The sequence below is a fragment of the Pelobates fuscus genome, chromosome 4 (genome assembly GCF_036172605.1).
Source record: "Pelobates fuscus isolate aPelFus1 chromosome 4, aPelFus1.pri, whole genome shotgun sequence".
Classification (NCBI taxonomy): domain Eukaryota; kingdom Metazoa; phylum Chordata; class Amphibia; order Anura; family Pelobatidae; genus Pelobates; species Pelobates fuscus.
Window position 1 is genome coordinate 361426114 of NC_086320.1, and position 18631 is coordinate 361444744.

At 40.1% G+C, this 18631-nt stretch overlaps 1 protein-coding gene across 1 annotated transcript in view; it reads left to right on the forward strand.

Annotated features, from left to right (window-relative positions):
- The window catches only part of ADARB2 (adenosine deaminase RNA specific B2 (inactive)), a 495819-nt gene that overhangs the window by 415909 nt on the left and 61279 nt on the right, over window positions 1-18631 (forward strand). Inside the window, exons 6-8 of the mRNA XM_063452650.1 lie at window positions 11711-11879; window positions 13649-13800; window positions 15741-15909. Of these exons, the coding sequence (XP_063308720.1) occupies window positions 11711-11879; window positions 13649-13800; window positions 15741-15909 (490 nt within the window). The remainder of the gene's footprint in view (window positions 1-11710; window positions 11880-13648; window positions 13801-15740; window positions 15910-18631) is intronic.

Below are 18631 nucleotides of genomic sequence, written 5' to 3' on the forward strand. Positions count from 1 at the left end.
TCTATATTGTGGTTATGCAGTATTGTTTTGGACAATTCTCAGATTTAAAAAAAGATATTTAGATGGAAGGTTATATTTTACTTGTAGCTGCGTAAACGAGATAAGGTTATTCGTATAGCATAAGTCTGAAATCTTAATTATACCGTGTTGAAGCCACATCTGCACATTTATATCTTCCATTAAATATTGTAGCAGCTCTAGAGGGACATTGTGGACTAATGTATCCTGTAGCTCTAGTTTTTTACTAAAAATTCATACATCCATATCAACCTTACCCAGCTTAAAAATACCAATCCAAAATAGTATATAAAGTTTGCATCTTGGGCTGTCTTCCTGTTCTAAAATGGACCATAATTGATTTTCCGAATTTACCCACATGGATAGGTGTGATACCATGCTGGCTTCATGGAGTTTAAAGACATCAAAGCTTTTCTACAGAATATATTGGGATAAAGGGATGTGCATGGGCAAAAAATTTGGTTCAGTTCGGCACTTCCGAAATTCGGGACTTCAGCATATCAGGACTTTCGGCAATTCGGCTCTTCGGTTCGGCACTTCCAAATTTCAGGACTTCTGCAATTCGGGACTTCGGCAATTCGGCACTTTGACACTTCAGTTCGGCACTTCCGAAATTTGGGACTTCAGCAGTTCGGGACTTGGGCACTTCGGGACTTCGGCAATTTAGGACTTCAGCAATTCCCTAACCCCTAACCCTACCCTAACCCCAAACCCTACCACTAACCCTACCCCTAATCCTACCACTAGCCCAACCCCTACCCCTATCTGAAGCCCAACCCCTACCCCTAACTCTCTCCCTGCTGTTCCCACCTCTTATAAACTCCAATCGAGTACCAGCACTTTATTTAGTCTACCTCAATACACAAAGAAAGCAGCTCAATCCTCCTTTTTGCTACAGAGCACCACAATTATGGAACGACCTGCCGCACACTTTCAAATCTTCCCCAAGCCTAAAATCCTTTTAGAGATCCCTCTCTACATATCTCAAAACAGAATGCACCTGTCATGGTTGATTTTATATTTCCTACCTGTTCTATGTTAAATTTTGTATATATTGTGTATTAATATTGTTTTTGCATTTTATTGTACCCTATTGTATCAATGCAATGTTTTGTGGACCCAGGACATACTTGAAAACGAGAGAAATCGCAATGTATCCTTCCTGGTAAAACATTTTATAAATAAATAACTTATCACTAATTACAGACCAATATTCCTCATTAATATAGACATGAACATTTTCTCCCAAATTATGTCTAATCGACTTAAGGAGGTTATTAATGATTTAATTAATATTGATCAATCGGGTTATGTCAAGGAGAAAAGCACCACGGACAATACACATAGGATATTTAATCTAATTCATAGGATTAATAAGTATAAATTGGGATCCAAAGTGCCGAATTTTGGAAGTGCCAAAGTGATTTGAATTGCCAAAGTGGCGAATTGCAGAAGTGCCGAATTTCGGAAGTGCCAAACCGAACCGAATTGCCAAAGTGCCAAATTTTGGAAGTGCCGAAGTTCTTTGAAAATCTGAAAAGTGGTAAAACAAGAGAGGGAGGGAAAATTACGGGATGATGACATGAATCTAACCCTAACCTTACCCCTAACCCTGCCCCTACCCTTAACCCTTCCCCTAACCTTACCCCTACCCCTACAGAAAACCGGGGTACGGTTAGGGGTACGGTTAGGGTTAGGGGTAGGGGTAGGGGTATAGTTAGGGTTAGTGGTAGGGGCAGGATTAGGGTTAGGGGTTAGGGTCAGTGTTAGGTGTAGGGGTAGGGGTTAGGGGTAGGGATAGGGGTATTGGGTTAGGGTTAGGGGTAGAGTTAGGGGTAGGGTTAGGGTTACAGGTAGGGTTAGGGTAGGGTAGGAGCTTCCCAGAAAGGCTCTTAAACACAAGGCTGGAAAGATGAAGGGTGCGTCTGGATTCCAGTGACAGCCAGTTTAGTTCTTTTAGCATGTCACAATGGTGGGTCCTGTAATTACATTGTAGCACAAATCGGCAGAACGAGTTATACACTGTATTAAGTTTATTAAGGTGGGTTTTTCTGGTGCCTCTAAGTTATGGATCTTTGCCATTTTTAGAATAGGAATAATTGATGCCAACAGCATTTAATTGGGAAAGGGGTTCTCTAAAAATACTTTCAAAAGAATGGGGGCAATAGTTCTAGAAATTCTTTTTATAGAAAATAGCGGGCCAAGGGCTTTGTTAATAGAAATGGGGCATTTAATAGGTCTAATATTCTTTGGTTCACTTTCGGTAGTTGGAGGCTAATTAACCCCTTAAGGACCAAACTTGGGGAATAAAAGGGAATCATGACATGTCACACATGTCATGTGTCCTTAAGGGGTTAAAATTCTTCCATTTCCTTATTGCTTTTCTCTACATCTCTTAGATTATATAGTGATCTATAACAGTCTACAGATGCTTGAGCAATATCCTTTGGAGATGTTTATCTCCTATACTTATTTAGTTTTTTATAGATTTGTCTTTAAGGTGGTTCTTGATTTTATTTGAGAGGTCTTTGTTTATTTTATTAGTATTATGATTATGTATTATGTTTGAGAAAAACAATATACTTATTTACCTTATCGTATATTCTATCTTTAATAGATTCTCTTCAGCTGGCTATTTCTTTCATTTATTCACTATTGACCTTAACTTTACTTAATCGTTCTTTAATTGCTAATTTAAACTTAAATCTTGCAGAGGAAAAAGAAGGAGCCTGGAAGCTGGAGAAGGGCACTTGTAGGCAAGGGGTTAACCCTCAGGGAACTACAAATGTAGTGAAGCACAAAAAGAAGAATAGCAAGTGCCCTGTGGTAACTTAATACATAACTTTTAATAAAGCCTTTAAAACGTGAAAGTTGCCACTCTCAGTGTAACACAATATGAATAAATGAATTAATACATAACTTTTAATTACTTCTTAAAAATCAAAGGTGGAATTCGCCACCTCAGATATAATAAAAGAGGAGCCGTGCTATAGTTATCAGTCTCCTCAGAGAAAAAAAATCTCTATGCATGCACAAAGCTGAGATTCGGTCCTAAAAGGTCCTAGGTGTCATCACAGCAGATAATGATTTATACTGTATGGATATAGTTTGTTGGTGTGCATATATCACGAGTGATATGGAAAAACTTTCAGGTACTCAGGACTAATATGTAGTCCTGGAAAGTCCATACACTTGATGATTCATGCTCAAATTGATGTGCACAACATACAGTTAGTCATATGGGGGAGACACTTTAACAAGAAATATGATGTCACAGGTTAATTTCGTACGAGACTGTAAGTAAGCAATATTTTCTTATTTCCTGAATTGGTCAGTCTTTCAAATTAATTGGTCCTGACCATATGATTGAGAGCAGACCTTTGGGTCATACAAATAGTTAACCCAGCTTGTCGTTATAATGTGTCACACACCACCTTAGATCTATTGGTGATAATATATAGCCCTAAATAGCATGGTATCGGTGTAGATATTAGGATGCATATGGGCAAAATAGATGGTACCTAGTGAAAACCTTCTACATTCCGTGTATATCGGGCATCAGCAGCTAAATGGTTGGATAACACGGCTAACAACCTTGGTGGCACAGATCATATCCCTGAAGATAGTGAGATACAGAGTTAATCAAAAACGATAATAAAGCTGGGGGGTAACTAGCCTAGGGCTGAGACCTATAAACTTAAGATCGCTAATTTGCCCACGGCTGGAAAAAGACCCAAATTATATGCAGAGTGTCAGTATGCTTCGCAGGAGGATGTATAATGGTAGAAAGCCTTTCCGGATGCAAACCCGATAGGATAATGCACCCCCACTTAAATGCTCGAAGGAATATATGTAAAGTACTAAATACGATGAAATGTATAAATAGTCATCATAATAGTGTCACAAAGGTACAGGAGGAACTGTTCAGAAGTTTTCAGTGTGCTCCATGTACAAATTCAGTTTGTGCAAAGAAAGAGATTCTTTTGCTCAAAGTACTAAGGAGCCTAGATGGCGCCTAGTACTACCAGTTAAGTGCACTGTAACAATGTGCCGGGAAAGGTCACAATAGAAACAATTCCTAGCAATAACAATGTAGATACAATTAATAGTGCATATCAATTGGATACACTGTAACAATGTGCCGGTAAGGTCACAATAGAAACAATTACTAGCACGAATGATGTAGATACAGTTACTAATGCATAAAAGGTCAAACAACCGACTGAGTGAAATGGGATCTAAGTATTAGACCGGCTGGGTAACCTTACAATAGATCGGTGCTACGGCTAACAACTAGCCGGGGCAATTATACCGAGGGTTCTAGTCCCAATATTACACAGTCTGGAAGTTCATTCGAAGACCAAAATGCCGCTTAACCCGTGGTGCAGAGGGGGAAGGTGTTGCAGTAAATACCAGCAGCAGTGGATCTTCGAGGAGCCCCTGACGCGCGCGTTTCGCCCGCAGCTCATCAGAGGGTTAAATCTTGCAGAGATCCTTCAATTTCCGCTTTAATTCTGGACCTAACTTTATCACTAGGCCTCTCGCATAGCTTTGAAAGGTACACCACACCATTGAGGTGGAAACTTCACCATTATCATTTATATTTAAAGGGACACTATAGTCACCAGAACAACTACAGCTTATTGAATTTGTACTGGTGAGTAGACTCATTACCTGAAGGCTTTTTGCTGTAAATACTGTCTTTTCAGAGAAAATGCAGTGTTTACATTACAGCCTAGTGATAACTTCACTGGCCACTCCTCAGATAGCTGTTAGAGATCCTTCCTGGGTCATGGCTGCCTAAAATGCATCCAAACATTTAGTATCTCCTCCCTCTGCATGCAGACACTGAACTTTCCTCATAGAGATTCATTGATTCAATTCATATCTATGAGGAGATGCTGATTGGCCAGGGCTGTGCTTGAATCATGCTGGCTCTGCCCCTGATCTGCCAGCTTGTCAGTCTCAGTCAATCATATGGGGAAGCATTGTGATTGGATCAGGCTACCACTTGTGATGATGTCAGCAGACTTTTTTTTTCTGAGTTCTAACAGAATGCAGAGTTACAGCTGCAGGTTTGAATACAGTAAGATTTTTACTGGTGGTGGTTTTAACACTATAGGGTCAGCAATACATGTTTGTGTTCCTGATCCTATAGTGATCCTTTAAGAAATATTCAAATTCGGATGAGTATTTATTAATATTATGTTCAAAATTAAAAAGGTTTTTATTTATTCTCTATCTGGTCCTTGTTCTAAAGTTATATTATAATTTAATATTAATAAATACCGGGGCGTGGTCCGATATAGCTATAGATCCAATATTTGACTCAATAATTGATCCTAGGAATTCAGCTTTAACCAAGAACAAATCTATAGGTCTGGTGGACATGTGAGAAAAAAAGTTTAGTCTTTCTCAGTAGGATTCAAATTCCTCCAACAATCAAATGGGGAGTTTCTGCTTGGGAATTCAGAAAACTCCCCCAAATTAGGCTTTTGATAATTCTGTTCCCTAGTATATTTGTGACTTTTGTCCACTTTAGGATCCACTACACAGTTAAAATCTCCACTAAAAACAATATTACTATATGCTAATTCATCCACCTTCTCTATGATCTCATCCAGGAAACTCACTGGATTATAGTTCGACGCATATATATTAACAAATGTATAAGACATCATTAATGTTCGAGATAAGTATTAAATATCTACTAGCCGTATCTTTGACTAAAGGAAAAAGTTCAAATTTAAGTTGTAATTTTTAGCGTTTTGGGGAGATTGTCATCTAGCTACCACTACTTTGATAATAAATATATAGTATATAAATATCAAATGAATTATAGAGTGGCACATTGAAAAAAAAGACATGTCTATGCCGACAGGATTTTCTGTTTGTTTATTGTTTACAAAATCATTGTATACGTGAATGCTTATCAGACACAAGAGGTGTAAAACCAACAATATGTTAGCAGAAGTAACAGGGTGTAAGAGAAATCATTCATTGTCCCATATTTTAAGCACAGAGGCAATTGCTCAAAGTCAGACTGAATTTAGAACACAGATAAATCTTGACCTGCGGCTTTAGTGTGATCTACCGCTCTGTGAAATTGCACTTTTTCTTCTTGTCTGATGCATATAGCAGCAATAACCTTTTTTTATGTATGGTAGTGCTGTTTATGAACTGTTTTCTGAGCTACAGCGTGGATAGACAGATAGACAGAGATAGATAGAGAGACAGACAGACAGACAGACACAGGGCCGGTGCAAGGATTTTTGGGTACATAGGCGAAGATGTATTTTTCCGCCCTCCCCCCCCCCACCATTCAAAAATAACATCTTCACCTATGTGCCTCTTAACCAGCCCCTCTCCCCGTCCATTATTGGTCCCCTCCCTTCCCTGTCCCTTAGTGTTCTTCTGACAGTCACACACACTCAATGACAAACACAGAGACTCACTGATCTGACACACACACTCTGATTGACACTCATTGACAGACACACTGATAGTCACACACAGACTCAATGACAAAGATACTCTCACTGATTTGACAGACACTCACAAACACACACTGACAGACACACACATACACTGACACACTCACATGCAACACTCATACAATCACTCACAGACACACATACACTCACAGACACACATACACTCACGCACACACTCACAGACACACATACACTCACGCACACACTCACAGACACACATACACTCACGCACACACTCACGCACACACTCACAGACACACATACACTCACACACAGTCACTCACAGACACACAGTCACTCACAGTAACACATACACTCACTCACGCACGCACACACACACACAGACACATACTCACATACTCACTCACACACACACACACACACAGACACATACTCACAGACACTCACAGACACACACTCACACAGAGACACATACACACTCAGACACACAGACACTCACTCACTCACAGACACACACTCACTCACTCAGACACACACTCACAGACACACAGACACTCACTCACACTCACTCACAGACACACTCACAGACACTCACACACACACAGACACACACAGACACTCACACACACACACAGACACTCACACACACACACACAGACACTCACACACACACAGACACACACAGACACTCACACACACACACAGACACACACAGACACTCACACACACACACAGACACACACACACACACACACAGACACACACACACACACACACACAGACACTCACACACACACACAGACACACACACACACACACACACACACAGACACTCACACACACACAGACACTCACACACACACACAGACACTCACACACACACACAGACACTCACACACACACAGACACTCACACACACACAGACACTCACACAAACAGACACTCACACACACACACAGACACTCACACACACAGACACTCACACACACAGACACTCACACACACACAGACACTCAGACACTCACTCACACACACAGACACTTACTCACACACACAGACACTCTCACACACAGACACATCACATACATTCACAAATTATTTTAATACATAAATAATATCCACCCAGCCTCCCTACCTGGAGAGCTGGTGTGGATCATTCCCTGGGGTCCAGTGGGGCTGCTGGGCAGCGTGCGGCAGGGCTGCGATCAGGCGCTGCGAGGGAGCTCTAACCTCTCTGCTCTGCTCCCTCGCGGGCTGTCTGCTGATGCCGCGGGAGCCGGAATATGACGTCATATTCCGGCTCCCGCAGCATCACTAGACAGCGCGCGAGGGAGCAGAGCAGAGAGGTTAGAGCTCCCTCGCAGCGCCTGATCGCAGCCCTGCCGCACTGGGGGCGGAGATGGTGGCCGGCAGGAGGGAGAGCTTACCTCCTGCCGGTCACTGAAATCTTGCGCCCCCGGAGCCGGTGCGCCCTAAGGCGGCCGCCTGTGCCGCCTTATGGACGCGCCGGCCCTGGACAGACAGAAAGATATATAGAGAGACAGACAGACAGACAGATAGATAGATAGAGAGACAGACAGACAGACAGACAGACAGACAGACAGACAGACAGACAGACAGACAGATAGATAGATAGATAGATATTTGTGTGTATGATAAAATGGTAGACAAAGTTAGGTTGGAAAGCATCATGGGAGCAGCTGGGATTTTTTATATGATACATTTTGATATGACTGTAATCTTAAAATTTTGAAAAAACATTTGGACTAAAGACATATAAACATCATTATAGACATATCTATTTATGCTACATGATTTGCAGATAACGTTTTTAAAGGGGAACTGTCATATCCGTGGATTTTTAATGTTTTGTTTACCTATCCCTATATTTCACAAACACGCATTTGTAAGGTGTGAAAAATGTATTAAAATGTGGTAATCTACCCTCTGTATCTTGCGGCTGGTCTACTCCATCTTGGCACTCTTCATTATTGTTATAGAGTAGACTGTGTGCTTTGCACAGCATTGAGAGAGCATAAAGAGAAGAGGAGAAATGAAACAATGTTTCTCTTCCTCCTCCTAACATGAAATGTTTGCCCTGGCTGTGCCTTGTCTAAACTAGATTTTAATGTCATTTGCTAAACCTTTTATTTACATTTAAAAGAGAATGGATAATCAAGTAAACAAAAAGGTCAGAGCCCGGGAAAAAGGGGAAGGCTTACACGAGCTGCAGATACAAGATCTGCAGCTATTGTGTGCTCATTTTTCATATACAATGTATCTGCAATGGAGTATTACTTTAAATCTTAGCCACTAAGGGGTTAATAGGAAAGAAGAGCATTTATGTTGTATACGCACATGGTAAAACATTGCCGTATTTTATAATAAAGTGACACAAAAAATAAATTCCATGATCATTAAACTGGGAGTTGTAGAGAACTGTCAAAGGCCATTTAGGCCAAAATAGACAGGATGGGGAAAAAAGCTGAATAGGAGTGTCTGTATTTGCATAGCGAAAAATAAACCTCTAGGTTGTATTCAACCTCATGATATTTTAATGAATGTGGCTTCCAAAAAATTCCACCGAATGGGAAAATATTAATTACAATATAAGTACCGTTTCCTGGCTATAGCAAGTTATCTGTGCTATATAGGGAAATATAATCTGATATGGAATCATATGCAGCTGGCACACCCCTACCCATGTCTGCATTAATTATTATTATTAGTTTTAAATAGTGCCAACATATGCCATGGTGACTCAGAGCCATTTGTAGTGTTGGGATAAGTCAGCAAATAAGAGTCACAGTATTGCAAATGTTAGCGAGCGCAAGTGTTTTTTGAGGACACTGCACGAACAAGATCACAGTCTAGAGGAGAATATATTAGCACCCTATAAATAATAATAATAAAAAAAAATCATAAATTGGATACTCCTCAAAGGTTCGTGCCAGTGATCACTGCTATTATGGACTTGTTGTATTGGCTCATTCCCCACTGTGTGATTGACAGCTGACGGTCAGTATCAGCTAATGGTTGCGCTATAACTATTTAACATGCATTTAGCACCATGGAACGACTTGTTTGTTCTCCTATCATTGTACACAGTGAAAGCTAAAAGTCTACATTTTTCATGTACACCAGGCTCCTTTATATATTTTAACTTCTGAGAGGTGTTATTTTTCAGTACACAGTAATGCGGCCAGTGAAGCATTGTGCTCAAAGTACCTCTTGCACGACCGAGCGCCTGTACGCGGTTTAATATGTCACTTCAAACCACGGCACTCTGAGGCCTGTAATTACTGCATTAAATATTACTATTGCGATGTATTTATGCACACACATTATACTGAGGCCAGATTCCTGTGAGCGCAAGCGTTCTGCTCCAGACAACCACAAAGCTTTCTTTGCAAAACCCATCCTAAAAAGAGTTAACTGCCGGTGATCCAGGGGCCTATTTTGCTGTTTATTCATGCTAAGAAAAAAAAAATACATTGCAAAACTGTTTCTTGGCTTTTATAGCGCTGAAGTAAGGGTGGAGCACGAAATATGATTTATTTGCAGTCTATTTTGCCAACTAAAGTAGCAAAGAAATAAAAATGAGTCCTTCATTTTATTTAGTACGTCTAGTGATGGGTATATTTATAAGGCCTCTGTAGCCATCAGCGGTAGTTTTAGAAGCCCATAAACAACTCTGGTCGTTTCTCCAACGCTGTGGGAGATGTTTATTGCCTCATAATAGTATGTGTTCTCCAAGGATGTAGTTATTGATTGAACAAGGCAACTTTGTCACAAGCTTTTTTTTATCTAATAATTAGTGATATTGTCTGCGGGAGATATCAAATTGCGCAGGGTAAGCCAAAGACTTGAAAACTGTACTTAACACTAGCTGAATCATAACTACTGTGTCATAGCAATCATCTCAAATTTCTATTGAAACAATCATAAGAAAATGTAGCTAAAATTCAAGGATCTTCTATATCTGTGTAGAAAGTATTTTTCTATAACCTACTGTCAGTAATACAACAGATCCAACATGCAGTATTAGTATCACACTTAGGAATAAGGATAACGTCTAACCGGACCTTAGAATGGCGGACTTTACGTACCAGAGAATAGTCGAAATACTAGCCGAGGTCAGGAACACAGAACAAAACACAGTTGCAAGGAATAGCCAATAGTCATGGACACCACAAATCAGGGAAATCAGAACAAAGCCAAAGTCAATAACCAAAGAAACACAATCAGGAACACACTCTCGGATAACCAGCAAAGGGAAACCACGACAGGGCAATGAGTAGAAGAAATGAGTGAGTTTAAATATCCGATTGGGCGTCCCTGGCCTTTGACCCTTAAAACGTGTGCGCGTAGGACAGCTGAGCAGCACTTCTGCTACCCCTGGGAAGGTGATTTATGTTGTGCATAGCATATGGAGAGGATGTATACGTGACACCTACTTAGAATCTGAGATTGTTAAAGTTGGATGTTGGATGCAGTAGGTCGTATTGCTAAATTGTTACAGAACTTTGATTCTGTGTGTCTGTGGATACCAGTGCTATATGTGACAATATAGGACGTATATTGAAACGAATGAGTTCCGGACTCCTCAGATGCACATCCTAGGTGGACTAGAAGATTATTGGGGATAGATATGTTGAAGTCGGATAGTAGTTTTCCAAATGGAGGAAACTTTCGGAAATAATTGATGAAATAAAGAGAAGCTGCAATGGACTGGTAGAGATTGAGATCTAATGTATTAGAGAGGATGCAGTTTGCAAAAGATTTGTATACTATCGACCTCACTGTTTCTTTGCTGACTGCTAATCAATGGCTGAGGATGATATTCAGCAGAGGCCTACCGAACAAGATGTTCACAAAAAAATTATAGTGTACTGAAATAGATATAGATGTAGTAGATTTTAAGTTAATGTAGTCCATGACAACTGTGTGGAGTATAATTCCATCAGGTTCAGTTGGTTAGTGTGTAACTATAGTAGATTAGTGGACATGATGTGTGACAAATAGATTCATGCAGATATGGATTTAATGGACTAGTGGAGATAAAGATTGAGCTTATTGAGGGACCGCTGACACTGAAGCTATTCAACATGCTTTCCTTCTCTGGCTAAGCATTGCGGGTTATGTAGTCCATAACCACAGTATTGCAATATCAAACACCCATCGGGTAAATATTTGTTCGCCTTGTGTAATGTTGCCCCCCCATTTTCTGTTCACAGGTTTGGATCTCAGGCAAGCACAGGTCATTGCATTATCGTCTGGAACTAAATGTATCAATGGAGAATACCTTAATGACCAAGGTCTGGTGGTCAACGACTGTCACGCAGAGATTGTCGTCCGTAGAGCGTTTCTTCACTACCTTTATACTCAGTTGGAACTCCATTTAAGGTAAATTGAAGTCTGTTGATGGCTGTAAAATGGCATATGATCTGCCATGGGACAAATCCGTTGTCTAGATGTCTGATCCATGGCTTTTTTTATGGAGCTGTTTATTAGTTCTGTGTTGCTGAGTGGCCAATATACTGAGGAACGGAATGCAATTTAATATACTTTCATCTTCAAATGTTCTGTTCATGAAAGCATATTTTCTTTCACGAAGAATTAGATTAGCCCAAGTCGATGGATAGTTTTAGATATTTGTTTACATAATTCATGTAAAACGCTGAAACGAACTGACTCTAGCTAAATGCCTGATAGAAAACTAGATTTTCTGTCTCCCGCGGTGAAGTAAATGCTGTTTATACTTACACTGTATTCAAAGTGCCTTGTGTTTCTGACAAACCACTGTTATTACGGATTTACAAAGGGCCAAAAAAAACACCACAGCATACTCCAGAGGGGCATAACCTAATAACACATAAACAAATTAACTTATTACGTTAGGAATCTACAATGGAAGAGTTTGAAATGCTGAAACACTATATCTGCCAAGAACTATACCATCTAATTTATCCAGACATAATGAAAGTGCTGATATGGAAAGTAATTTGATAGTGATGGATATTGTAACCTCTGAGTAGAATGATTAATCAGGATTTTTTTTTTTTTTTTTGCTGAAGGCTTTCACGAAACTCTCTAGATGTAACAAAATCAACTCTTTTCCTGTAAAAATCCGTGTAGTAATGGACTTTGGAAAATGTTCAGTCTAAAATTTAGGCTTTTTAGCACATAGTGTGAGTGTAATTCTAGGACAGATTGGTTGCATTGGAAAAGGTAGCACACATAGCCATTGTAGCCACATAACACATGAACTCAGTTCCAGGGTTTGTATATCTTTACCAGTGTGGGATCTTGTTTTAAACAAGACTTTGTGTGAGGACGTGTTGTGGACTAAACTATACGGAAGGAAATTCAGTTTGTCAAAATTATTTTTCCAGATTTTTTTTTTTTACATTTAAGCTATTTTTAAATTCTTTTGGGGACAGATGCAGCACAGATGTCATTAAAGAAATACAATATATTTAGATATATCCATGGAGGGCCAAGAGTTAAACAAGAGAGACCTACAAATGGTTCATCCTTCTATATCCTGACACCATGAGGAACAAGGGTCAATGTGGATAGAGCCCTTCCAAATTACTTTTAAAAATATACCTTTCAAATTCAAATTCTAAAATTTCATAGGGGGTTTATTGTGTTCCTCCTTTGGCGATGCTGAAGAAATTAATTTTAATGCATGAAACATTTCCAATGTATTGTTAAAATCTATTGTTATTTTTGTGAAATAACGTTTTTCCTATGTCTATCTTTTGCAATACAGCTGCTTACAAATTGTATAGTTTTCCCATATTTTATTTATTGATTTAGAAACATTCTGCACAGTGGCCTGATTTGATCCACATTCTCAGGGTAATTAAATAAACTGCAAATTAATGGGAATTTATAGAGAATTTAGATTTTTGCAGGCAAACTAGTCAAACTGGATTTTTTTTTTTTCTAAATTAGCTTTGTTTTAAAAAAAAAAAAAAAACTATAATGGCATAAAAAAATTGAAATTCCCAAACAATTACAATTTCAGTAACAGTTATGTGATTGGATCGAGTGTCCTATCAGAATTGTTTTAAAAACTGCACAACTGTATGTAGAATTGCATGAAAGGAAGTCAAGAAACAATGTGGATAAATAGTAAAGATAACGTCTTACTCATCTTTTAACAGCAAGCAAAGAACGGATTGGGAGCGGTCTATTTTCATTAGATTGAAAGAAGGAGGCTACAGGCTGAAAGAAAACGTCATGTTTCACTTGTATATTAGCACCTCACCATGTGGAGACGCAAGGATAAATTCACCTTATGAGATCACATCTGATTGTAAGATTCATTTTCTAACTTTTTTCGTTCATTTTTCATGCGGAAGTTATCTTCCTGAAAGGGTTTCTCCAGGTTCGTCCAACTTCTGGAAAAGCTGGATTCTGATCCCGCCAGTCATTCATTCAGTTTCGGGCTTGGTAATGACTTACTAATGGCGCTGCCTGGGGTGAAGTTTCCACCTCCTGCATCATCATTAAATATCTCTGTATGTGCCATGTTTCATAGGGAAATTCTGCACACAGAGGCTCCAAGCACCATCACTGAAATTATTAATATTCATATTATTAATTCAAAACACTGAAATTATTACTATTCATATTATTAAAGGGACACTATAGTCACCTGAACAACTTTAGCTTAATGAAGCAGTTTTGGTGTATCGAACATGCCCCTGCAGCCTCACTGCTCAATCCTCTGCCATTTAGGAGTTAAATCCCTTTGTTTGTGAACCCTAGTCACACCTCCCTGCATGTGACTTGCACAGCCTTCCATAAACACTTCCTGTAAAGAGAGCCCTATTTAGGCTTTCTTTATTGCAAGTTCTGTTTAATTAAGATTTTCTTATCCCCTGCTTTGTTAATAGCTTGCTAGACCCTGCAAGAGCCTCCTGTATGTGATTAAAGTTCAATTTAGAGATTGAGATACAATTATTTAAGGTAAATTACATCTGTGTGAAAGTGAAACCAGTATTTTTTTCATGCCGGCTCTGTCAATCATAGCCAGGTCAGGTGTGGCTAGGGCTGCATAAACAGAAACAAAGTGATTTAACTCCTAAATGACATTGAATTGAGCAGTGAAATTGCAGGGGAATGATCTATACACTAAAACTGCTTTATTTAGCTAAAGTAATTTAGGTGACTATAGTGTTCCCTTAATTCAAAACACTTTAAATATTCAGCAAAAAAAGAAAACTAACTTAGAATCCAGGATCTGTGGGCATTATGAAAAGATATATACAATATTCATTTTAATACAGGCTGCATAGCACATAATATGACTAAATTAAATGTTTTTCAGGTACACGTGCAAAAACCATATTGTCATGTGTTTATTTATTTTGTTAGCGAGCTGCAGAAATATTGTAACGGCTTTATAATAATATATAATGTTCTTTCCAAATCTTCTGGTGCGTTCAGAATAATTTGTAGAGAAGTTCACTTGTTGTCCTAATTCAACCAGTTGTCATTTAGATACACATATAAGAAAACGGCAGACTGGTGTATGGATTACTTTTCAGTTAATCTTAAATTAAAATAAATGAATGCAAATTGTATACATTTACATAAATGTTATCTATCATTTATTCATCCATGTTTTATATAAATTTTTGAGGAATGAAAAGCTCTAGACAGTATACATTGTCCTTTATCTTGTATCTCTCGGTCCATAGTCCCCACTTCACCCTGAAATCGACTCCTCATCGACTTCAATGACAATGTTGAATTTTCACTTACAATTTGCTGCCGAGGAGGGGGCTGTTTCTTGGTGCTGGAGTTTCTTGGCAACATAACCACTATGAGTGGTTATAAGTAAATTTTGAAAAATACTCTCTTGGAATAGCTGTGCACCACAAAGCATATACATGATATGCCCTATACTCGGATGGTCTGAATCAACATGAAATATTCAACGTGTTATGAACCATTGACCAATCAGCTACAATGCTGCAACATTCATCAACAGAGTGACACAACATGTATATTTTGGCACAATCATACTAAACCATCACTACATTTCATCTTAGATGAAAGAATTGGGCTTTAGTTATACATTGTGGCCATAAAATGTTCGATCTGCCATTGCTCCAAAAACACCCTATTTTGTGAAACTAATACTCAATGGACACTCTGTGGGTATATGTAAAGGACGGTATGATATGGTTCTGCGTAGTTGTGTTTTGCTTGTTTGTTTAGTCATATAAAATGTTTGTCTTTTAATAGTAAACCGATGCAAGCACATAGTGAGAAAATATCGGTGTCACCTCCGCACAAAGATTGAATCTGGAGAAGGAACTATTCCTATTCGATCACGGACACCGGTGCAAACATGGGACGGTGTGTTATCAGGGGAGCAGCTTGTTACAATGTCATGCACAGACAAAATTACCAGGTAAAAAGATCACAGATTTTATAAATAGTCTGTATTGCACTGATGAAGTTCTCAACCATCTATAAATTGCTGAAATGTATGTTTCCACTTGCTAATTCTAAAATAGATGGTTTCTTCCTTTCTGGGGCTGCCATCATGATCCCATTTACATCATCTATGATATCTAAAAAGCTAAAGGGTATTCAGCGCTAAGCAATAACTGGAATAGTCCAAACGGCAGCTAAATCACCGGAGCCGGTGTCTTTTGTCCCATTCACAAACAGATGAAAGTACAAGGAGTGGTGCAGCGCCTAAAGTGTCCTTAAAAATATATATAAAAGGGGGCAGGGCCTGGCTGCCAACCTACACAGATGCATGCAGAGTGTGCTCCGTATGAAAAGCTTCAAAAGTGCCTAAATTTCGAACTTTACCTCATCAAAATCGTATACCTGAAGACTGGAAAAAAGCTGGCTTCATCTCCGCAACACCAGGCAACTTTTTGGACGAAAACCAAGCAACATGGCCTCGATGCACAACTGGGGCCTACATAGGGGGGCTAGCGTGGAGGAAGCGGCCGATCTTCCTGCTGGCCACCCTGCTGTTACACGTGAACGCGGCAAGGCGGGGGTTATCCCGGCTCCAGCACCCACACCGTACTCCCAACCACCCACTGTCCCGATGACCCAGCACACGTTCATGAGGGACGAATCGGCAGGAGCCAAGATGGCGGGCGCAAGTCCTAACAACACGCCACAAGGCCCGAGGGAAGAGACCCTCACAAAGCTGGACACAATAGTCATGGAATTCTGGCGCAAGCTCGAAGAGAGGCAATGGAGGGCCAGCAGGCAAGACTACTCACCTCCGACGGCTGATTCAAAGCGGCAACACAAGCTTGCACCGGGAGCCCATAGACAGGTAATCTCTATACAGCGACCACACGCCACCGGGGTCTCCCGCCCCTTAGCAGCTGCACAAGCACTGGCTCACACTAAGAAAAGGAGAACAGCCCGCAATACAGCTGTAACGGTCCCACATCGAGGCAGCCGTGGGAGGAGAACCACTACAGCACAGCCGACTCACATAAAGTGCCACATCCAGCTGCAGCCCAATAGGCAAATCATCATAACAACGCTGAAAGCAAAGAGGTCGGCTGGATGCCACCGACTCGTACTGGCTGCATCCCACCGCCATCAGCACAACACGCACCCCTTGAGAGTTCCCGTACAACACAAGGCAAAACACCAAAGAGAAGGGTCGCTGTCCCAGGCTATGATCGACGCCACACCACAAGCTTGCACTCACCTGAGATCACCAGGGACAGATGAAGCCCTACACCTCCCCTGCCTGACTGGACATTTCACTGATCGGGACTGTGTAGACCCACTGAGGGGCATTGGTTAGCTGTAAATACAGTGTACTTGCTCTGCCATGGACCTCTCGTAACCCAGTGCCAATAGTACGCTCCAATGTTTTATATTGTTTTTACCTTGTATTTCTGTTAATCGCACGGTGTAGCACCAATAGAATTCTCCCTCTAACACAGTTAGCCAAGGCTATATAATAGGTGACAGGGGCCAGTGGCATACTATCACATACCCTCTCAGATCTCAGGTGTGGATCCATAGTTAAACATGTTTAATCAAACCCATAGAATTGTGCACTCTCCTCATAGGCTATGATACTACCTAGATATATGTTCCTAGAACGACGATGGCTGCCAACAAGGCATCTCAAACCTGTGAGAAAACTAGCCTACAATACTCTCTACTACTATTATTATAACTAGTGATGTCGCGAACTGTCCGCCAGCGAACAATAGCGTGTTCGCGGCAAAACGAACATACGCAATTTCCGGTCCGCCCCCTATACGTCATCATTGAGTGAACTTTGGCCCGAAACCTCACAGTCAGCAGACACTTCCCGGGAGGGAGGGTCTGCTGCTGATTGGCTGGAATGTGTCTGCTGACTGTGAGGTTCCGGGCCAAAGTTCACTCAATGATGACGTATAGGGGGCGGACCGGAAATTGCGTATGTTCGTTTCGGCGCGAACACGCTATTGTTCGCTGGCGAAATGTTCGCGAACCGTTCGGCAGACAGTTTGCAACATCTCTAATTATAACCTGTTTTATGTGAAGCCTGTTTCTTAGTGTATTCATAATCAGTATGGATATAACTCTGTGTCAAGCGTTATTAACCCAAAAAATGTTTTTTCCACTGCCTAATTAATGCAAATCTATGTTTGACTCTGCAAGCTCTAGCTGTTGTGGCAGGGCGCGCTATATGTGTTTTTTCCATGCACAAATAAAAGAAAGAATTAAAAAAAAAAAAATATATATATATAAAAGCAGGGAGAAAAATAAAAAAAGGGGGGGAAATATATATAAAATAATAATAATATATAATGTAGTATGTCACTGTCCAAATAAATAGCCTAAAACAAAAGAAATACACTCACAATTTCCTGGAGCTAAAATTGTAGTTCCAACTTGCATGCCTGGGCGGAACATCTACATTTAATAGAGTCTGATATTGCATGATAGTTTAAAAATGTAGATTTAAAAATGTAGACTTCCCATGTTCCCATTTCCCAAGATAAAACATGGCAGAGGGGGTAGCAGCGGGTGGGTGGGCTATAGTACTAGGAATTCAGCTTTGTATTCCTGGCACTATAGTATTCCTTTAACTCTTATTTTTAAATCATGTAACCAGGTTGTGGGAATGTTATGCAGATGGGTACCTTCAA